General features: G+C 60.3%; 1 protein-coding gene and 1 long non-coding RNA gene across 11 annotated transcripts in view; one reads left to right on the top strand and one right to left on the bottom strand.

The window, feature by feature from the left end:
- Positions 1-22,149, top strand: part of CACNA1G (calcium voltage-gated channel subunit alpha1 G) — a 64,153-nt gene that overhangs the window by 32,664 nt on the left and 9,340 nt on the right. For 4 of the 10 annotated variants that reach the window (XM_037808725.1, XM_037808718.1, XM_037808716.1 and 1 more), the window contains 15 exons: positions 2,526-2,594; positions 3,874-3,958; positions 4,042-4,235; positions 4,993-5,421; positions 6,275-6,375; positions 6,594-6,717; positions 8,985-9,053; positions 9,190-9,374; positions 10,281-10,407; positions 12,052-12,177; positions 12,981-13,070; positions 13,609-13,801; positions 15,644-15,697; positions 20,559-20,710; positions 21,321-21,430. In XM_037808725.1, the coding sequence (XP_037664653.1) occupies positions 2,526-2,594; positions 3,874-3,958; positions 4,042-4,235; positions 4,993-5,421; positions 6,275-6,375; positions 6,594-6,717; positions 8,985-9,053; positions 9,190-9,374; positions 10,281-10,407; positions 12,052-12,177; positions 12,981-13,070; positions 13,609-13,801; positions 15,644-15,697; positions 20,559-20,710; positions 21,321-21,430 (2,108 nt within the window). Of the gene's footprint in view, positions 1-2,525; positions 2,595-3,873; positions 3,959-4,041; positions 4,236-4,992; positions 5,422-6,274; positions 6,376-6,593; positions 6,718-8,984; positions 9,054-9,189; positions 9,375-10,280; positions 10,408-12,051; positions 12,178-12,980; positions 13,071-13,608; positions 13,823-15,643; positions 15,698-20,558; positions 20,711-21,320; positions 21,431-22,149 lie in introns of all 10 variants that reach the window. The other 6 variants (XM_037808721.1, XM_037808724.1, XM_037808720.1 and 3 more) reach the window with 5 other exon arrangements.
- Positions 20,778-22,094, bottom strand: LOC119513485. The gene is made up of 3 exons (XR_005212642.1): positions 21,312-22,094; positions 20,961-21,023; positions 20,778-20,814 (listed from the first exon to the last, which is right to left on the bottom strand). It is a non-coding gene; the product is annotated as an uncharacterized LOC119513485 (long non-coding RNA).

Below are 22,149 nucleotides of genomic sequence, written 5' to 3'. Positions count from 1 at the left end.
GAGCAAGAGTGGTCTCGGGGACATCAGAGGGGTCCATCTGAGCCGAGGGGTGGGGGTGACTTGTGTGCAAGTCAACTGAGCCCTGGCTGAGCTGATGAAGATGCCAGCGGGCCCCAAGCAGGCTGAGCTGCCCGGGGTGAGAAATGAGCGCAATTAGCTGCGGGCATGGCAGAGACGAGCGTCCTATTTCCAGCCCCGGCTCCGTCACCTTCGTCACAGGCACGTCATCGATTAATATTGATTTACATTGATCCTGCCCTTGCCGTGCTGGGGTGCAGGGCCGCACCCCTCTTTCCCCACCCACCCCCACATGCTGCTTGTCTCCCCACCCACCCCCAGCCCCTGGCGCCTCGCACGGGGCAGATTGACCCAACCTAGAAATGCTGCAGGTTGGGTGTGGAGAAGCTCTTGGTCCAGTTCTCTCCGGGTGACCCGGATGGAAACTCCCGCTGCGGCCTGGGCTATAAATACCCAGCACATGGTGGAAAAACAAAAATCTATTTTCCAACTTCTTTCCCAGCCTTGCGAGGGAGGGCTGTTCCCCGTGGGCCGGGCCGGGTGGGTGGGGTGCGGGTGCATCTGTCCCACACCAGCCTGTCTCCCTGCTTCCGTTTTAATTCTGTAGTTGTGCATTATTGCATTTCCTCCCCCCGGGTGGCAGTGAGGGCAGCTTGGGGGGAGGCGCGGGCCCTGCGTTTGGCGATGGCTGGGCCTCTGGCAGGCTTGGAGGGACGTCGTTGTCCTCACTGGGTGGGACATTGGTTTGGGGGCTCCCTGGGGCCTGAAGGGTTAAGGGGTCCCAGAAGGCTCCCACAAGAGCTAGGGTCTCTATGGAGACCCACCCCTCAGCTGCTGCTCTTGGCCTGAGAGGGAATCGGGGCCCTTCAGTTCCTTCCAAACCGCAGCTCATACGGCTAAGGTTTCCTCAAAAAATTCCTGTGGAATTTTGTGGAGGGAAACGGAAAACACCCTGAGCCCAAGCCCCTCCCCATGACTGGCCGTCCCTCCATGGCGCGGTGGTGGGGTCCTCAGCCGTCCTGGAGAGGCCTAGCACAGACAGCCCCCTCCCCAGCACTCAGCCCTTTCAGCAAACACCTTGTTAAATTGAGGGCAGCTGAGCCGGCCCCGTTGCTAGGCAGCAGCCAAGTCTGAGTGTGGGAATGGAGAGCAGCCTGGCTGGCCGGCCTGGCCTGGTCACTCTGGCTCTGCTGGGGGCATGGGGGCCGCCCCCGCCGGAGGGATGGGCGAGGGCCTGGCAGCGGCACCCTCCTAACACGGCAGTTGGACCCAACCCCCAGCGTGGAAGTGGCTTTTGGGGGCAGGGGTCTTGCTCGGGGCCTGGCGCTTTGGGATGTGATGCTCTGGGTCTGGGGTGGGATGGAGAAGGGGTTTCAGGAGCAGCCCCCTCCATGGGGGTGGGCAGGGGCCTGGCCTGGAGGTGTCCATGCCAGGCGCTGGACCAGCTGCTCCCCTCTCCTGCGTGTGGTGAGCTAACACCTGTAGGGGGGGTTCCTTCATGGCCGGGTGACCTGGGTACCTCCAGAGGCACCTGCCCCCTCCCCCTCTGTGGCGTTTCAGGGGGGGTGGAGCACTTAGCTCCAAGGGGGGCCCCACTGTCTGGAAGGGGGCCCTGCTTTTGCTGTGGTGATGGCCTGTGTTTTCACAAGCGGAGGAAGCTGCTGCCCCCATTTTGTTGCGTTCGCCAGCAAAAAGGGCAGCCCCCCTGCCGGCCCAGCCCACCCCCACCCCCCACCCAAGAGGGGGGTGCTCGGCTGTTGATTTCCTGACTCGCGGTGGGTAGTGCCCTGAATCCCTGTGTATTTATCATCCACATGCTTAATTAAATGAACACGCAGCAGGCCTGGCGTGAGGCCGTTAATTGATATTAAACATCATCATAGCTGTCATCCTGGTGTCACCTGTCACACCCCATCCCAAACGCATCAGCTGGATCCACTGAGGTTCCGAGGGACTTGGCGGAGCGATGAAACGTCGGGAGGCCTGGTTTTGCTCCCCATCTTTTGTTTCCTCCCCAGCCTTTGACTTCCATCCACTCCTTCCCACATTGTCTGCCCATTTTCCAAGCCCCCTGCCTCAGAGCCAGTGAGAAGTGACCTGTATTTGGAGCTGGAGTTTCAGGTTCCATTCCCGAGCCCCCGCTTCCTGTGTGTGTGGCTTGCAGGAAGGTGATGGCGAGCCCTGCTTCCCACCTGGCAGGGAAGGAGGAGTGTGACAGCCGTTAGCACAGCCTTGGGGAACAGGAGCTATTCCAAGGATTCCTGGGGGCTCTCTCCTTTCCTCGCCCCCGCCCCATCTCTGTGCCCTCTGCCCTCACTCTCTGGATTGATTCTGGCCCACTGGCCCGTGGCTGGCCTGTCCCCTTTCCTTCCCTTTCCCTGTGTGTCTCATTTCCCCGGCTGCTGGGTTTGCGTCCCCCCGTCTCTCCGTCCTGTTTCGATGCCGACATTTGAAAGCCTGGGCGCCTGTGACCGGCGCCCCTCCCCTGCCTCCCCCTCTCCCTGTAGGAAATCAGCAAACGGGAAGATGCGAGTGGACAGTTAAGCTGTATTCAGCTGCCTGTCGACTCCCAGGGGGTAGGTACGCGATCCTGAATCGGCATGCCCCCGCCGCCCACTCCAGCTCTGTGTTTCTGTGCTCGTTGTGCACGCGCAGCTGCTGTGCGACCTGTGGTAGCCGTGGTGGTCATTGGTGTCGTGAGGTTTGCTTTGATTTTAAGTCCCTTCCCCCGTGAGGACACTGCAGGGGAAGCTTCCTCACCTCTGCCCCCGTCAACCCCCAAGGGGCACCATTCCCGTTGCTGGCGGGCCGGGCCGGCCGGAGAAGGAAGGGACTTAGAATCCTCTGTGTCCGTGTGCGGCGCCCCTGCGTGTGTGCCCCACGCCGAGCTCCTGGAGGAGTCAGTGCTCGCCCATCTCGCTCCCCTTCATCCTTTGCCCTGAGCAAATGTCCAAGCAGCCGGCCCCTCGACTGCCCTGAGGTCCACTTGGGGGTTTCAAGACACGTTTCGCATCTGGCCCCACTTTGAGCCTGTGCCCTGCTGTTCCCTGTGCCGGCACTGGAATTCGGGGCGAAGCCAGGGTTCCCACAGGACCCCCATGGTGCTGTGCATCCCGAGCAGCCCCCTGGAGATCCCTCTGGATAATTAAAGGCCTCGTTAGGGATGTAAACTGAGTTAATGAAAATGGTCCCCTGAGATGCAAATTATGCAATATTTATGTCCTTATCAAAAGTAGCAATCAAGTATTTTTTAATAACTTCTTAAGGAGAAGTGTGTAATTACTGGGGAACCTACTGACCTGCTAAGAAGGGAGAAAAAACTGTCCCAGAGACAGGGAGAGAGGTAAAAACAGGGCCAGGGGAGGGAGTCAGGGCTTGAGGAAGATGGAGCAGAAGGTTTGAAGAGGCCTTCTTGGGCTGAGCCGCTCTGTCTGGGGTCTTTCACTTTTTAACGGGGTGCCCCCGGGTCTGAGGCTTGGGGGAGGGGAGTTGTGGAGGAAGACAGGGGGCATCAGTGGCCTTTGGGAATTGAGGCTCTGGTGACCGCTTTGCTCTGGTCCCAGCCCTTCCACCTGTACCACCCACCTGCCAGGCAATCCCTTGCCCCTTAGCCAGCTTGGGTACGAGTTCCAGCCCGGCTGGTTATGCCAGGAGCTCTGGGGTCAGCCGTGGCTGCTCTGGGGTGTGGCAGAGGAGTGGCGGGCCTGCACCGGTGCATGCTTTGTGCAGTGGTTGTTGGTCTCCGTGGCCTCTGTGTAGCGTGTGTGTGTGAAGACAGGGAGCCCTGACCATCCCGCCACCCCCGTGCCCTGGCTGGGTCCCTAATGGCCCTCTGCCCACTCACCCCCACCCTAGGGAGATGCCACCAAGTCCGAGTCGGAGCCCGATTTCTTCTCGCCCAGCCTGGATGGCAACGGGGACAGGAAGAAGCGCTTGGCCCGTGAGTAGCTGTCCTGGGGTGCGGCCCCCAGCCCTGGGCTGGCCCCGAGTGGACTCGGGCTCTCTCCCTCGCTCCCCCTGCAGTGGTGTCCCTGGGAGAGCACCCCGAGCTACAGAGGAGCCTGCTGCCACCTCTCATCATCCACACAGCCGCCACACCCATGTCGCTGCCCAAGAGCTCCAGCACCGGCCTGGGGGAGGCACCGGGGCCCCCCTCCCGCCGCACCAGCAGCAGCGGCTCAGTGGAGCCCGGGGCGGCCCACGAGATGAAGTCACCGGTAGGGGGTGCACGTGGGCACACGAGGATGGGAGAGAGGTGTGGAGAGGGCAGGAAAGGGAGGACGGAGGGTGCAGGTGCAAGGGGCCAGCCACCAAGCTGTGGGCTGGAAGTTCAGATGAGAAGTTCCTTAGACGTGGAGACAGGAGACCAGGATTCTCATTTCGCCGCTTCTGTTCCCTTACCTGTGAACTTGTGTGTGGTCCAACCTCTCTGCAGCCTTAACCGTCAAATGGGGGTGTGAGGAGAGAGTAGTCCCTACTTCCCTGATACCAAATCACCATAGCAAGCACATGGGCATCCTAAACCCATTTAAGATGAAGCAACCCTATGAAGTAGGTACCATTGCTATCCTCATTTTACAGTTGGGGACCCAAGTCTCAGAGAGTGGAAGTGATTTGTCCAAAGCTCCACAGCTTTTAGGAGACGGGCCAGCATTTGAGTCCAGGAGGCTGGCCAGAGCCCAGGCTCTCACCCATGTTTTATACTGCCTCTTTGCTGCTGCTGACATGCTCTCCCACCAGCCTAATCAGCAATAGGCGCCATGGCCATGTTTTGGGAAATGGAGACAGAGAAGTTCAGTCCCTTGTCCAAGGTCACACAGCCTGTTGGGGGTGATCTGAGCCCAGGCATCCAAGTCCAGGGCTCCCACTCCTGCCTCTGTTCCTGCTGTGGTGCCAGGGAAGCTCGCAGGAGGCAGGGAGCAGTGAGGGGTGCAGGGCTGCGGCCCTGGCTGACTGCCCCCTGCTTGCCCCCAGCCGAGCGCCCGCAGCTCCCCACACAGCCCTTGGAGTGCCGCGAGCAGCTGGACCAGCAGGCGCTCCAGCCGGAACAGCCTTGGCCGGGCCTCGAGCCTGAAGCGGAGGAGCCCGAGTGGGGAGCGGCGGTCCCTGTTGTCGGGCGAGGGCCGGGAGAGCCAGGATGAGGACAGCTCGGAAGAGGAGCGGGCCAGCCCAGCAGGCAGCAACCATCGCCATGGTGGCTCCATGGAGCAGGAGGCCAAGGGCTCCTTCGACCTGCCGGACATGCTGCAGGTGCCCGGGCTTCACCGCACAGCCAGCGGCCGCAGCTCTGCCTCCGAGCACCAGGACTGCAATGGCAAGTCGGCCCCTGGGCACCTGGCCCGGGGCTTGCAACCCGATGGCCCCCCACTGGATGGGGATGATGGCGATGATGAGGGCAACCTGGTGAGATCCGAGGGCACAGTGACCCCTCACCCCGACCTTGAGCATGGGGAGCTGTGCCATGGCCCAGGGGCAGGGCTGGACAACCCGTCCCCCACCTCCCCCCAGTTCTCTGGCATTCAGGGTGTAGGGAGTTACCCTGTCAAGCCCCAGTGGTGTGCAAGCCTGGAAACTGAGCTCCAACCAGCCCCTCATCTCCTCCACCCGCCCTGCTGAGCCCCAGATCCTCGTGGTGCCTGGGGCCACAGCTCTGCAGTCCTTGGTAGATGTGAATGGTTTTGGGCAGATGTGTATGAATCTTTCATGGCCCTCCCCCGTGACTCAAAAAGACCCATCACTCATCTCTGCAAACTGACGGCCCCGTCCATGTCCCCCTTTCTCATCTCAACCTCCTCGGGAGCCCTGACTTCACACCCGGTCCTCACCATTCACTGCCCCCACTCTTTGGCCCTGAAGGGGGTCGGGGCTCTGGAACCTCGGGGTTAGCCTGAGAGAGGAAGGGGCCAGTGTCCTTGCCCAGGTGTGTCTTTGAACAGACGACCGTGATGGGTTCACTGTTTGATAATTGATGCGGCTTCCAGGCCCAGCGGGGAGGGGAGGAGGGAGGGCAGCGGGGGCTGGGCTGCAGGCTGAGCTGGGGAGAGCTGGGGGGCCAGTGGGGGCAGGGAGTGGGGCCGGAGAAGGAGGAGAGGAAGGAAGGGAGGGATGTTTGGGGGAGGAGAGAGGCTTCCAGGGTTTTGGGAATAAAGGAGGAGAGGTAAGGAGAGCGGGCAGGGAAGGAGGGAGGTAGAGCTGAGATGGTGCCAGGGCCTGGGGGCCTGGGACCCGCTCCTGAACCCCAGCATGGGTTTCACAGAGCAAAGGGGAGCGAATGAGAGCCTGGATCCGAGCCCGGCTCCCCGCCTGCTGCCTCGAGCGAGACTCTTGGTCTGCCTACATCTTCCCTCCTCAGTCAAAGTAAGACCTGGGCTCCGACCGCTGCTTCTCACAGAAAGCTCTCCGTGGAGGGGCGGGATGCCTGAGAGCGGTGCCCTGACAGGCGTGGGTGTGCGTGAGGGGCCTGGAGGGGAGGCAGCCGCGGCTGGGGGTCCGGGAGGGGCCCGAGGCGGCCGGGCAAGGCCTCTCACTGCCACCCCGCCCTGCCCCCCTCAGCCTCTGCCTCTGTTCCGGAGCAGGTTCCGCCTCCTGTGCCACCGGATCATCACCCACAAGATGTTCGACCACGTGGTCCTCGTCATCATCTTCCTCAACTGTATCACCATCGCCATGGAGCGCCCCAAAATCGACCCCCACAGTGCTGTGAGTCACCGGGACTGTAGACGCCCAAGCTGTCACGCGCCCACCCTGTGCGGAAACAGAGCTGCCCCCCCGGGGGGGGGGTTAGCACTCAGATAGCAAACGAGGGAGGCCCGGGGGCCTGCAGCTGCCAGGGCGGGAGCCAGGCTTCCAGCTCGCGTCTCCCTGACTCCAGCCCTTGCTCCCGGCGCCCCGAGATGCCTCCTGCGGTCCTTTCCTGCCTCAGTTTCCCCTCTGGTCCATGCCCTGGGGTTCCTGTCAGAAAGGAGATCTGCCTTCCTTCACCAACACCCAGCCTGGCTGGGGGAGTGGGCCCTGCTCCTTACCTGGGGGAAGAATAAGCTCCGTGGCGTCCCAGGTCCTTGACCCTCCACACGTTCTTGTGAGCCAGGGGCTCGGAGGCACACGGGTGAATCCTGCGTGAGTGCTGGGCCGGGCCGGGTGGGTGCAAGCAGAGGGTTTGGCTGTGCACAAAGGGGGTTAGTCCCAGATGGGCTGAGGGTTCTTTTTTTTTTTTCTTAATTAGGGAAGTTGTAGGTTTACAGAAAAATCCTGCCTAAAATGCAGAGTTCCCACATACCACCCTATCGTCAACACCTTGCCTTAGTGTGGACCATTGGTTATAATGGATGAAAGAACATTTTTCTAATTGCACTATTAACTGTGTAATCCATGGTTTACGTTAGGGTTCACTGTTTGTGTTGCCTAGTCCTATGGTTTGATTTTTTTACGTTTTTATTTTAGTAACATACAGACAACCTAAAATTTCTCCTTTTAGCCACATTCAAATCTATAACTCAGAGCTGATGATTATGTTTATGATGCTGTGCTGCCATCACCGGGGCTGTGGTCTCCGGGGGATTCACCCACAGCCCGTGCACGGCTGGGGGAGACTTGTCGCCCACCTGCCCCCTGGGTGATGCAGAGCAGGAGAGGGAGCTGCTCTTAGCCCCTCTCAGTCCTGCCTGGTCGCAGGCAAGCAGTTTCTTGGGAGCCTTGGGGTGGGGTGGGGAGATGTTGGTCCCTTCCGCTCTTCTGTGAGCCTGTCAACCCTTCTCTGAAGGAGAGAGGAGGCCAGAGGCCTGGGGACCTGGACACACTTCCCAGGGCCCTAGCCTCTCTGGGAGGGGCCCAGCTGGTTCTGGGGGGCTGTCTCTCCCCAGCCTGCATCTTCTGCCCCTTCCCCTCCACAGCGATCCGATCGGGGTCTTAGGTGGGTGGGTGGGGGCGGCTCTGTTTGCCTCAGGGCATTTTGCACCACATGCTTGGAGGTCGTGAGGGCACCCCCACCCCGTGCCTCTCCTCCCTGCCTCCCACGCTATTGTTTAGATTTCAGTGCCGCGGGGGCTTCTGTTTTCCATTAGGGTGGGCTGCAGCAAGGCCAGGGTGGGGAATGGAGGGAGCTGAAGAATGTGGGTGCCTGCGAGGAATAGATGAGCGAAGAAGCACCAGCCCTGGACCACCCTCTGTCCCCAGGCTGGGGCCTGCCTCCCGGTGGCCGTCTCCTGCCCCAGGCCCTGCCGCGGAGCTGTTAGTGTCAGTGTCTCCACTTCCTCTCCCCATCTTCCCACCCAGCCTCTCTGGTTCTGTCGTGTTTGCTTCTCTCTTTGCTCTCTCTCTGCATCTTACCCTCCCTGACGCTCTCTGCCTGCTGCCTCTCTCAGTCACTCGAGGATGGAGTCAGTCCGTGGATCTCAAGGGACTAGGTCACCCTCTCTCCCGCCTGCCCCAGCCTATGCCTCCCCTAAATATGGGGCCTGGGGTGGCCCCAGCCTGCACACAGGCCCCCAGCTTGCCCTGCAGCTCCATTTCTGGGGCACACAGCAGGAAAGCAAGTAAGCAGAGCAGGGAGGAGCGTAGGATGGTGTGTGTGTGTGTGTGTGTATGTGTGTCAGAGATCAAGTTAAATCCTGCCCCAATTTTAAGAAAGGAATCAGGGAATAGCCTGGGGTATGGGCTCAGATGACAGCCCCGAGGGCCGGGTGAAGAGAGGGAGAGGGTGTCTGTTCAGGGCAGGGGTGAGACTGCCCACGGGGCGGCCAGCGGGCGAGGGGACCTGGCCCAGCGGGCTGCCGTGCACATGCGCGCGCCGAGGGAGTAAAAGGGGTGGTGGGAGAGGGTGAGGGAGAAGAGAACGTCCGGGCGGCTGGGGAGGGTGGGGGCTGTTTTTCCGAGTCAAAAGTTGGAAGCAGCTTCTGTACCGCAGAGCAGACCTGGCCCAAGGAGGGTGGGGTTTCCTGGTGGGCAGCATCCGCTCCTCTCTCTCCTAGGAACGCATCTTCCTGACCCTCTCCAATTACATCTTCACCGCAGTCTTTCTGGCTGAAATGACAGTGAAGGTGATGGCGAGTGGGCCTTGGCCGGGGGGCCCCAGGTTCCTGGCGGGGGGTGCAGCGGACTGTGGGAGGATTGGCCACGCGTGGGGGCAGGGCAGGGGCTGCAGGGCAGGCGGCAGTGACGCGCAGGCGCCCGCAGGTGGTGGCGCTGGGCTGGTGCTTCGGGGAGCAGGCGTACCTGCGCAGCAGCTGGAACGTGCTGGACGGGCTGCTGGTGCTCATCTCCGTCATCGACATCCTGGTGTCCCTGGTCTCGGACAGCGGCACCAAGATCCTGGGCATGCTGCGGGTGCTGCGGCTGCTGCGGACCCTGCGCCCGCTCAGGTGACCCCTCCCGGCGACGCCTGCAGCCCCTGGCAGCCCCCCATCCCCGTGATGGAGCGCAGGCCCTCACATGCCCCTGCTTCCTGTCTGTGACCCCCCACCCCCATAAGCCTCTCCAACGATGCTCCTGGGCCCCTCACCCCACAAACACTCGGCTTCAACTCTGGCCCCTTGGATTTCCCTCCTGGGGAACGCACGCCCTCTCAGTGACACTCCCAATGGGTCATTTCTTTTCTACCCAAGATGACATACTCCTTGGGGGCCCCTTGGTGCAAAGTGACTGCACCCCCTGGTGCTGGGCAGGGCGCTCTCTCAGGGGCCCCCTCGGGTGGCTCCATCAGGGGTGATGCTGTCCCCACCTGTGAGGCCCCTCTTGCTGGCTTCCCCTATCAGAGACCACCCTTCCAAGTAACAGCTCCCTCCAGGTGATCCACCCTCTGGGGCAATCCTCTCCCACAAGGCAGTCACCACCCCCGCCCCGAGTCAGCATTTTTCTTGGATGGGGATGGCACCCCTTAGTAATAACGCTTCCCACCCAGATCATCCTCCTCTCTCCCTGCTTCTCCCCTCCCACCCCCTGCACAGTCCCTGTGAGTTTATCACCGCCCCTCCCCCTCAACACCGCTGCCCCCCTCAGCCAGCACCTTCCTTCCATGGATGGTCCATCCCACCCCAGCCCGTCTGGGTGATGCTTTTGATGTCTGGGACTGGAGGGGAAGATGTGGATGTGTCTGCAACCTGTTTTGAGAGATTGTGGGTGGAGGTCCTGAGGGCAGGGGTCCCTGTGAATAGAGGACTGGACTCCGCGGGGCGAGCCCTGAGGGGTGGGCTGCAGAGCTGAGGTTGGTGGGGGCCCAGCTATCCAAGAGAGTGGCAGGGCCAGGAATCCCTCCCTCCCCTTCCCAGGGTCATCAGCCGGGCCCAGGGGCTGAAGCTGGTGGTGGAGACGCTGATGTCCTCGCTGAAGCCCATCGGCAACATCGTGGTCATCTGCTGTGCCTTCTTCATCATATTTGGCATCCTGGGGGTGCAGGTTTGTGGGGGCCCATGAGGGTCTGGGGGGACAGCTGTCAGCAAAAGCCTGGGGAGCGTCCTTCCGCCCAGCCCCTGGGTCCAGAGGCTCAAGCGCCACTGCTGCCTTCATCCCAGGGAGGAATAAATAAGGACGTGTCCCTTGAGGCCTCAGGCCTCGGGCCTGTTACCTGCTGGGCATTTTTCAAGCACCTAGAAGAGGGCCCCACCGTGGGCCAAGGCCTCAGAGAGGCTTCTGGCTCCCCGGTAGCTGCAGGCTGCCGCTCCTGCCCCTCCGCACGCACTCCTCGGTCTACTCTGGGCTCTCCTCCCTTCCCTACTGGAGCGGGGTGGGCTGCAGGCCAGACCTGGGGATCCACGACCCAGACAGCTGGGCCGGGTTAGCCGTGCTGGCAGGCCGGCGGGTGCAGACCCCAGACGAGGCAGGAAGTGGGGGCTGCGGGGGAACTTGGCCTCCGGCCCAGGGAGGGAACTTGGTTTGGGTGGAGGAGGAGCGGGAGCTGCCTGTAGGGTTCAGTAGGCGCCTCAGGGTGCCAGGGAGTCCCTCCACCCGCTCCTCCTGTGCCCCCCTGCTGCTGTTGCAGATGCACGGTAAACAGCTGGCTGTGGGGGCAGCGTGGGAGCTCCTGGGTGGCTTGTCCCTGCCGCCTCCCCTCTTTTGGCTTCCTGGGGTGTCCACTCTGCCCTGGGGAGGGGACTGTTTCCTGGTTTCCTAGAGGTTCTCCAGCTCCAGGGAACAGGCTGGGGTACACTTGCCAAAGCTGCATGGTGCCTGTCTGCACGTCCTCTCCACCCCCACCTTCCCAGTGCCACGTCCCCTCTCCTTGCTTCCCGGGCTCCTTGTTGTAGTGCACAGTCCTGGGGCTTTCTAAGCAGTTAGGTCTCTCCCGAGGGGCTTGCTCAGACCCTTGGTCCTCCCCCAACAGATGAAACCCTTTGGGGAGGCCTGGTCAGTAGTGGAAGGAGGATGAGCTTTCCAGGCAGACAGACCTGGGCTCAAGCCCTGTTTCTGCCACCTACTGGTTATGTGGCCTCTGCAAGTGAACTAACTTCTCTGAGCCTCAGTTTTCCTCCTCTGTTGAATTGGGTTGATAATACTTGCCTCCCTGTAGTTGCTGTGGGAATTAAATGCCTGGCTCGGTGGTTTTCACACTTGAGCATGCATCAGAATCGCCTGGAGGGCTTGTGAAAACAGACTTCTGGGCTCCAACCCCAGCGTTTCTGATTGGGGAGGTCTGGGTGGGTGGGAGAATTTGCATTTCCAACGAGTTCCCAGATGAAGCTGATGCTGGTCCAGGGACCACACTTGGAGAAGCACTGGCCCAGCTCTGGGGAGAAAATGAATGACTACTACCTGCTCCCACCTTTCCCAGCACCTGCCCACTCGCCTGATGGCTTTCCCTTCCCTCTCTGGGGCCTCTGGCGTCAGCAAGCCCAGAGGAAGGGGGGCTACCCACAGGGGCGGTTCCGTCAGTGCTTCCCTGACTGGGTCCACCCCAGGGCTGAGCGCTCCATCCTCAGCCAAGGTGTGCCAGAGCCCTTAGGACCAGGGCTGGCGTGGGGGCGATGGGACTGGGCTTTCCATGGTCACAGCCCGCTTCTCTCTTCTCCGGGCATGTACGTGTGGCCCCGCCTCTTGGTCCAGCTCTTCAAAGGCAAGTTCTTCGTGTGCCAGGGCGAGGACACCAGAAACATCACCAACAAATCTGATTGTGCCAAGGCCAGTTACCGGTGGGTCCGGCACAAGTACAACTTTGACAACCTCGGCCAGGTGAGCCCGGGGCTCTGAGGCCCACTCTTAATGCTTGCTGACTCGACTGGCGGTGGAGCAACGCTGCATGGCATGCAGCTTAGGCCACCCCATGGGCACCTGACGGGTGAGACCACGGGGGTCTTTAGCCCTCGTTAAAGATGAAGAAACAGGCTCCCTCAGGGCTGCAGAGTTGGCATCTAGCAAATGGCCATGCCAGGGTTCTTTCCCCTGTGCCACGTTGCTATCTGGTGGAGCAGAAAGCGCTCGTGGGGTCAGGGGAAAGGCAGCCCAGGATGTGGATTCCGGCAACCGACTTACCAAGACTTCAGTTTCATCATCTGGCAAGTGGAGCCATTATGGTAACTTCTTGGAGGTCATTGTAAGGATGAAACGAGATGATGGATTTATTTGCTTAGCACAGTGCGGGCATATGGTAAAAACAATTGCTTTTCTCACCCCACATTCCCAGAAATGAGAAACAAAGAAAGTGAAGTAGCTTCTCTGCTTCTGTTGGTTTGTTTCCCAGACCCAGCCTGCTTTGGGTTTCTGGATTTTCAGGGTTTTGTGGCTTCTTCCCCAGCCTGGCTGATGTCAGAAGGTCTGATGATCACCCACGGCTCTTTCTGGCTTCCTCCCAGCCAGGAGCCCTGAGGTGGAGAGTTCTCCTGGGGCCTGGAGTGACCCCAGCCTGACCTCTAAAGGGCTGGGGTCCCCCTGAGCTGCTACTTAGGAGGCGCTTTGGGAGCAGGTGGTGGGTGGTTTGGCCACATGTCCTGGGTTTCTGATGGTATCCTCCTCCCCCTTCTCCCCCTAACCCCCAGGCCCTGATGTCTCTGTTCGTGCTGGCCTCCAAGGACGGCTGGGTGGACATCATGTATGACGGGCTGGATGCCGTGGGTGTGGACCAGCAGGTACAAGGTTCAGGGGGTCAGGATCTGGCTTTGGGCTCAGGTTGCTCGGCTTGGGCTGACTCTGGGCATAACAGGTGCAGGCACTAGACAGAAAGAGAGTGAGGCAGGTTGGCAAAAGGATAACAAAGAGGCATCAAATCTTAGAGTGGAGGTCATAACTGGTGACCAGATCCAGGCATGTTTTATTGGCCTGCAGCATGTTTAACATTTTTTCAAATTAGTGATGAACCTTAAAAAATTGGTGAATTTCACCTAAAAATCCAGATTTGGGCCTGCTCGAGAAAAGTCCGAAGATCTGGGAACAGTGGGCTTGCATTCCCGCAGGGCAGGAGTCAGCTGGAATGAAGAAGCTGCTCCCCTTTCTGGATGGAACTTGCGCTCTCCGCTTTGCCACAGTCCCTGCCCCTCCCTACTGCCCAACACCAAACCCCCGTCGTGCATTTGCTTCACCTGCCGGGTTCCTGTAGCTCTTTGAGTTTGCAGGCCCTGTCTGAAGGCACCTGAGGCTGACTCTGCCTGCCCTTCCTGCTCCCTGCAGCCCATCATGAACCACAATCCTTGGATGCTGCTCTACTTCATCTCATTCCTGCTCATTGTGGCCTTCTTTGTCCTGAACATGTTTGTGGGCGTGGTGGTGGAGAACTTCCACAAGTGTCGGCAGCACCAGGAGGAGGAGGAGGCCCGGCAGCGGGAGGAGAAGCGCCTGCGGAGACTGGAGAAAAAGAGAAGGAGTAAGGAGAAGCAGATGGCTGGTCGGTAGTCTTTCCACATCTCTCTGGGTCATGCTTGACCTTGGCCTTGTGACTGCAGGGGGCCGGGGATGAGGGCGGGGGCAGGGGCAGGGAGAAGTTGCTCCCTCCCCCTCTCCTCCTCTCCTTCCCCCCAAGAGCATGTCTGCCTTTAGAGCCAGCATGAAGCAGACCAGTTCGGCCCCCGGGGGAGGGCGAGCTGCCCCCACCCTGGGGGGCTCCTGGGTCTCAGCATCACGTGCCCCAGATGATGCCGGGTGGGAGTGGATGCACGGCCTCTCCCAGCCCGACTCTTCTCAAAGGAGCCTTATGGGGAGGGAACCGGATGTTGCATTGCCCCGTGACAGCGACCGGCTACCCAGGGCTTGGCCCAGGTGCCAGCCTTGCCCATCCCAGGGTTGGCAGGCAAGTGTCTTCCCCCATGCCTTGCTGCTGAGCAGTGTTTCAGTCGGAACCTGCAAAGGGATGACAGCGTGAAAGAAAACCCTGGCCCACCTGCCCTCTCCATCTCCAACAAAACAGCCTGGCTTCCTCAATTTTTTATTTTTGCCAAGCTATTAAAAAAAAAAATCCCTCTCTCCCCTAAAGTCCAGCTCAGGGACAGTCGGAGGGCACAGGAACTCTAAGCTCCTGAGCCTCCGGGGCCTTGGCCTTACACGCTTCAGCCCCTTCACCTGTGATCTCCAACAGCTCTTGGCATAGGGTGGGTGCGGCCCCTCGTGTTTCTATGTCATGGGTGGGCTGGGACTATGTGAAAAGACAGGGTCCTGCAGAGAAGCAGCAGATGCAGAGGGCCTTTGTTTCCTGGTGTGTCTCGAGGTGTGTCTGCACCTGTCTTGCTGTCTGTCTGGCCCTTGCCCATCTCCAGAAATCTCTCTCCGTCACTGCCACACCTCCCTCAGTGTGTCATGTGGGGGTCTGTCTCTGCTGGGTCTGTGGGTTCCCTTCCTCTCCCCACCCTTTCACAAACTGTCTTCCTCACACTAAGATGCGTGCAGTGTTCTGCGTTGTCCCCGTGGTTTGTGGAAACGTGAGTACCCCCAAACGAGTCAGGGGGTGAGGACCCCTCCCTTCCTTCTGCCCTCCTTGGCTCCATCTCCTGCTGCCGTTTGAGAGGCACCTGGAGCGAGGGGAGAGCGTGTGGGAGTCAGAAACGAGGTGGGGCGGGGGGAACAGGGCCGGTGCTCCCTGTGCGCGACAGGGGCTGCGCGAGGAGTGGGTGGAGGAGGCAGTGGCCTCTGGGGCAGCAGTGGGCATTGTGGTTCTCCCCGTCCCACATCCTCGACACCCCCGACCCCAAAACCCCCTGTTCAGCTCTGGGGTCGGGGCCTGGTCTCAGCTCTCCCCATGGATGTCTGGAGCTGCGCAGGCGCAGTGTCCTCAGCGGCCACGCTCCCGCCCCTGCTCCGTCCACCACACCCGTCCTTGCAGGCTGCTGGCTTGGCAGGGCTTCCGCAGATGGAATTCTTTTGGCAGAAGGCCCTCGTGGCTCCTGCCTGACCAGCTGGCTCCCCTTCTGGGTCCAAAGCCATATTGAGTGCTACTGGGGCCGTGGCACGGGTAAGAGTAGACATCTGGTCTGGTGACAGACAGCCTGCCCCTCTGGTGCCATCGACTGCCTGCCCCTGGGGCCCTTTTGAGCTGATGAATGGCTTGTCGGCCTCAGGTGCCCTGTGCCCCGAGTTTGGGGCTGAACACTGAACCAGCCACCCATGCTCAGCGCACCCCATTCGGAGACAGAGTCAGGGGGTGTGAGCTGTGGAGGGGGCCCTGCCCAGCCCACCTGGTCCAGCCAGTGACCAATGTCGTGTTTCGTTCTTTTAGATCTAATGCTGGACGATGTAATTGCTTCCGGCAGCTCAGCCAGTGCTGTGTCAGGTACTGCGTCTGTGGTTGTGGGTCCCAGGGTGTGGCCGGGGGGCGGTCAGGCCCACCTGCTCCCCGGGCCTGCCCCATGCGTGCGTGCGGGGACGTGCTCTCTGCTCCCTCTCTGTGGCTCGTTGGTTCTGTCCCCTCGGGGTGAGGGGGCGAGGGTTCCCCGGGGCTCCCATGAGGGCAGGAGCAGAAGTGCTGGGCTCAGCGTCCTCCCGCAGGCCTGGGCTAAGCTGGACAGGAGGTGGGGGCTGCATAAGCCCCCTGCCTCTGACGCCTCCAGGAGGACCCTCCTTTTCTGCAGAGGCTCCCAAGGCCCGACTCCCAGCCCCCGGGCTGCCCTCTACCCGCTCCTCCCTCCCTGTTCTGAACCATTTGATTATTAGAGCTGCAAATCTCTCCTGTCTCTTCTTGTAGGAAGGGGAGACTTTGATCCAAGGGAGCAGGATGAGAGAAGCAGAGAGGGGAAGGATTCGTTTTAAATATGTAACGATGAATAATTGAACAGACTCATTAATAGTCAAGTAATCGCAGTATCCACGTCATTGCTACAAACAGCAGAATTGGGGTATTGGAGGCTCGAGTTAGCCAGGAGCTCCCCCGCCCCCCAAAAAAAACCCAAGATTTGGGAGTGAGTTGGGTCCTTGAGTCTGAGAGCTGTGTCTCTGGAAGGGCCTCCCTGTGCGCCTGCCCTGCCCCCCGGGTCCCTCGTTCTGGTCCCCTGCTGCACCCCCCACACAGGTCCTAGGCGGAGAGCCAGAGAACCTGAGACCGGGCTGTGCAGCCCGGTTACCCGCTGATGTCTCCACCCTGTGGTTCCCAACCTTTTCTTCCCCAAGGCCCCCTTGTCATCTGTCTGGATAGACCCTGTTTTTGAAAGACTGTTAAGAGCGCTTCAGTCAGGACTTTGTTTCACTGAATTTACTAATCAAAGGCACTCATTACTGATCAGAGCTTCTGAGCTGCCAAGGGGTCACCACGCTGAACTGAGGCACAGACCATTTTGCCCTTGAACTGGTCGGTGGGGTCTTAAGCACTTAGAAACCTTGGCGGGGGCTTTGGGCCGCAGGCTGGGAACCACGGGGCTGCGCCTTTCTCCACTCTTCCCTCCCGGGCCATCAGCGAGTGGGTCCTGCCGGGGGCCCTCAGCGGATCAGGGTCACCTGCACCCCCAGGTGCTGAGCTACAGCGTTTGGCATTGAGAGCCTATCTGGGGGCCCAGGAGTCTCTGGCTGGTCTATGTCCGGATTGCCTGGGTCCCCACGTGTCTGGGTCAGGCCGAGTTGCAAATACCTGGTGTGTCAGGGCCTGAGGGGAGGGAGAGAGGAAGTGAACTTCAGCTTCTGCCTTTATGGGTCCACCTGGTCTGTAGACTGAGCATGTCCACACTCACCCCAGAACACATCTGTAGCACAGGACTGGCCCCCAGCGGCTCCCCCACCAGGGGGTTTGCCCTGTGAATCAACACGAGCAGATTCTCACAGCCCCAAAGAACTCCTGATACCCACTCAAAACTAAAGGCTCTTGTTCCTACTGCACTGCACCCCCATTCCAGAGCCATTCCGCCTCTGCTCCTGTTGGCACATCATGATCCTGTGTCTCACCTTCCCAGGGTGGCAGTGAAGACTCAGAGACCCCCAGACAGGGCAGCCCAGGGCATCCCTTGTCCTCCTTCCCCAGGACCTGGAGTTCTGCGTGGTCTATACCAGAGCTTTTTCACGTCCGTGTGCACGAGAATCACCTGGAAAGTTTATTAAAACATGGTCTCCTGGGCCCCATCCCCGAAAGTCTCCCAGCGTGGTCTGGGGTGGCACCCAAGCACCTGCATTTCCAAGCAGCTTCCAGGTGACAGCAAAGCTGAGGCTCTGGTATTCCCAGGAATACAGTGGGCACCAAGTGAAGCCCCCTAGTCTGGGGCTACTGGGAACCACACATGTGCACAGCCCCTCCCTGCCAGGACCTCTCCTCCCTCAGGCAGCCAAAGCCCAGGGAGAGGCAGAAGGACAGAGTCTGGTTGTCAGGGGAACAGGCCTGGTGGAGGGAGGGACAGGGCCGTTGGGCGACCAGGCCGGCCCCAGCAGCTGCTTGGTTCCAGCGTCAGCACCACCCTCCCTGACCACCTGCGGCATCTGCCTCCAGAGTGGCCACTCACCCTCCGTCCTCTCGTCAGGCTGGGACCCAGTGATCAGGCCCCGCCCTGGGCCTGCGTCCCTGGGAGTGACCCCTGCCTTCCTCCTACCTCGCTGCCACTCTCCTTTGCAAACCCTCTGCCCTGTCTGCCTCAGTCTCCCAAATGACCCCTACTAACTCGCTGAACCTGCTGCTCTCACTTGCAGCCTCGCTCCCCTCTCCTGCCCCCTCCTCTGCCCCTGCCCCTGACCAGGGTCTGGGCAGTCCTGGGGGTGCCTTTTCCTGCACCGTCTGACTCTGGTATTTGCTCCACCTAAGGCAGCTCATTCTGGTGGGAGGCAGGAGATGGGGACAGGGCTGCCAACGTGCCAGTGACTGTGGGTCAGGGCCCCTCCTGGGCTGTGGCCAGAGCTCCTGGAGCAGCAGTCCCACCCAAGGCTCCTCCCAGGGGTTCTCTCTCCCCACTCCGAACCCAGGTGCTTGTTTTCAGAACTGAGGCCTGTGAGCAGCGGCATCCAGGGCCCAACAGCCCTCCGAGGGCATCCTCTGGGCCCATGCCCCAGGCAAGGCCTTGCATCAAAACCCACTGGCTGCTTGTTCGTGGGGTCCTGGCTTGGGCTCGGGCACTGCCTCGCAGGGTGCTGGACGAGCCCCTTTTTGCTGGGCCCCATTCTTTTTCTCTGTAAAACAAAGAGGCTGGCTGCGGAGATGCTGGTGAGCTAGGCCCTGATGTCCTTTGGGCCTGTGCTCTGATGTGGGGGGGCTTCCGGCAGCCTCAGCACCTGCCGATCGAGAGTGGGGCCAGGGTGGAGGGCTTTGGTCAGACCCCAGGGTCCTGGGGACCAGTTGCTCCGAGCAGGCACTGGGCCTCTGTCTTCCTGCCCCCGCCTTCCCTCTGGGCCGCTGGGAGGAGGGTCCCTGGCCGAATCCCGGGCACCCACCCCCCAGACTCCTCCCGCCTGGGAGGGAAGGCCGAGGTGGCAGCGTCTGCACTGAGGAGGGGAGAAACTCCCGTCTTCCCACCTTGCCTCTGCATTGTCTCGGCTAATAATGGGACTAATAAGGAGCCACTTTTCCTAACCTAAGTGTATTCAAACATTTTAGTTAATTTTCCATTCATATTTTAGCATAATGGGATCCGGTGCTCTCGGCATTTATGGAGATTAATACAGAGAAAGAGTTCCGGCTGCTAAGGCAACGCTGGGCGGCTAGTGCCCTCTGCTCCTTGTGGGTACCGAAGGAAGGAAGGAAGAGGCCCGCTCGCCCGGCCCACCCTCCACGGTCGCTGTGTGGATGACCTGTGGCCCTGGGTTGTCCCCTGTCCAGGCTGCCCATCCCTGCACCCCTGGGGGTCAGGAGGGCTGCCTGAGCCAAGTCAGTGTTGGCTGGCCCATGGCGGAAAACAAAAAGATGGCCTAACCCACTCGGGCCGTGCTGCCTCTTGGTTATCCACACCTCGAGGCGATGCTGGATGGTGGCCGGGCGGGCCTGGGCACGGTGTTGGGTGCAGCTGGCCACGCAGCTCCTGGGCGCTCTTCTTCCTTCGGCCTTTGGTGGGAGCCCACCTCAGGCCGCTCTCTGCCTCAGTTTACCTCTCTCTTACATAGTCCTCTGCATGGGAAAGGGCAGTTATATGTGAGCTGGCATAGGCCTCGGAGGCTGCAGCCCTTGCTGGCTGGCTTCCGCCCTGGGCCTGCCGACGTGGGGGAAGGGCTGTCTGGGACCTGAGGCCGCCCCACATCTCCTCGGGGGACTGAAAGCCTCTTCTGTCATTGTGGCTTCCAGGGAGACCAGTCTGTCACCCCCTCCAGATAACACCTGCCCCCGACTTGGCCTGGCCCTTCCTCAGCACCTGCAGGAGGGGCCTCTGCAAACTCCTGGTCCCTGGCTTTGTCCTGCCTGCCTAGCAGGCCAGCCTTCCGGCACCACGATTTTTATAACTAAGTGGCCTGCTAATTGCAAGAGAAATATCATGCCTCTGACGGATCTCAGACAGTTCTTCCAGCCCAGCCTGCACTCTCATGCTGCCCGACACCCAGGGCAGGTGGGCATTGCCTCATTAGATCCGGGTGAGTCCCCCCAGGCGGGGCCCTCCCAGCCTGAGTCCGGGGCAGAGCCGAGCCCTCCCCCTGCCCTGCCCCGCGTGAGGGTGCAGGAGGCCCAGGCCCTGCCCCCGGAGGCCCCGTGGGTGGGTCAGTGCCGCCAGCCAAGAAGATGTCCAATTTCCAATGTCCGGTTTTCGTCTCCAAATCCCAGCTCTGTTGTAATCTCCTCTGTTCCCCTTGAGGGGCTGAAGCTTGGTGAAGGAGCCAGAGCCTTCGCCTTGCGGTCGATGGAGCGTCCTCTGAGCCCGATAAGACCGGTTGTTTTTCATCTGATTGATCTGGCCTCTCTGTGGAGCACTGAGTCGAAAGCCTGAGGAGGGGCTGGTGGATTTTGGAGGCTGCCTAGGGGAGGGACTCACCTGGTGTCTAATGGGATGGGAGCTGTGCATGTCCTGCCCCCTCCCGTGCCCGACTCTCAATGCCGGTAGAACAGATGCTTGGAGGGGGAGTTGCTGAAGGAGGTGTCCTGCCTCCCCCCACCAAGGGCAGTGGAGGGGGGGCGAGGATGCCCATGACACTGGAATGTTTCAGCTCTGGCGATAGACGCTGGCAGCTGTGGGGGACTGTGGGTGGAGGGGGTGCAGGGGGCAGAGCCCTGATGGGTGCTGTGCTCTCCTACCCCGCCCCACCAGAAGCCCAGTGCAAGCCCTACTACTCGGACTACTCCCGCTTCCGGCTCCTCGTCCACCACCTGTGCACCAGCCACTACCTGGACCTCTTTATAACCGGTGTCATTGGGCTGAATGTGGTCACCATGGCCATGGAGCACTACCAGCAGCCCCAGGTGGGAGCCTCTCCAAAACCCAGGTTCCTCTTGTACTCACCCTTGTTTCACAGTAAGGACACTAAGGCTCAGAGAGGTTCCTTGACTTTACCAAGGTCACACAACTAAAAAGTGGAGGACTTAGATTCAGTAAATTTTTATTGAGTGCCTACTATGTTCTGGGCTCTAGGCCTTTGAGGGTGAAGAAGGCAGGCCAGTGCCTGCCCTTCCAGAATTTAGATTCTAGTGAATATCCAACTCTAAAACTCACCTGCAATCTTGCCTCTTCTCCAGTCAGCCTCGTTTGACTGCCCCCAGGCCTCAGTTTCCCCATCTGTAAAATGAAGACGTTGAATTATGAACACACACAGCTCCTTCCAGTTCTAGCACATTCTCACATGGTCTCCTCACCAGCCCTCAAGGAGAGAGACCCTTTAGCATGAAGTTTGGATCATCCGTGTGGATGAGGATCGCACTCGATGCCGGGTGGTAGCTAATGATCCACCATCATGAGGGAGGCAGGGGAGAAGGTCCCCTTAGACTCACCCTCTCTCCCAGGCCTGGGAGGGATGAGGGGGGTGGGGTGGGCACCAGCTTTAGGAGACCCGCATCTTGCCCCTACCCCTGCCAGGTCTTGGACGAGGCTCTGAAGATCTGCAACTACATCTTCACCGTCATCTTCGTCTTGGAGTCTGTTTTCAAACTGGTGGCCTTTGGCTTCCGTCGGTTCTTCCAGGATAGGTAACGGAGGGGAGAGGGACCTGGGGAGTGCAGGGAAGAGGCGAGTGTCCTCAGGAAACACCCAGGGGAATCTAGTGCCTGAAGACATTCCTTAGCTCCCGGGGGTCCAGCCCCCACCCTAGAATGCACCCAGCACTGTTGGGTGCGTGCAGGGAAGGTAGAATCCAGGAAGACGGGAGGGAACGGAGGGAACCTGATGAGTCAGGGCCTGGGGGACGTTCACAGCTGGAAATCAAGGTGGCCCAGCCTGGGGCTTCAGGGCACAGAGCTGGAGCCAGGCTACCCGGAGCCGGACTTGAATCCTGGCTCTACCTCTGCGTAGCTGGCGACCTCGGGTAAGTTGCTTAACCTCTCTGTGCCTCAGTTTCCTTATCTGTAAAATGGGAGGTGATCATATCCACATCACAGATCGGGAGGACTATGTGTGCTTATTGGTAAAACCCTTAAAACAGCACTTAGCACATAATAAACACTGTAGAAGTGCTAAATAAAAAAAGCAAATGAATACAAATTCCGGCAAGTTCCAGTCCTGGTCCCATGTCTGCTGCCAACACTGGCCACGTGACCGTCGAAGCAGTTACACCTCTCCCCTGCAGGACGGGGAGCCTGGGCTGCCTGCCCCCTGCCCCTTCCCCAGCCCTGCCAGTCAGGTGCTGCCCCAGCTGCCCAACTCCCTGGCAGTGTCCCCTTCCCCATCTCAGGGGGCCATGTCCTGGGCT

The sequence above is a fragment of the Choloepus didactylus genome, chromosome 18 (assembly GCF_015220235.1).
Source record: "Choloepus didactylus isolate mChoDid1 chromosome 18, mChoDid1.pri, whole genome shotgun sequence".
Taxonomy (NCBI): Eukaryota; Metazoa; Chordata; class Mammalia; order Pilosa; family Megalonychidae; genus Choloepus; species Choloepus didactylus.
The sequence above is the reverse complement of the archived record's forward strand: the minus strand, read 5'-3'. Positions and strand labels throughout refer to the sequence as shown.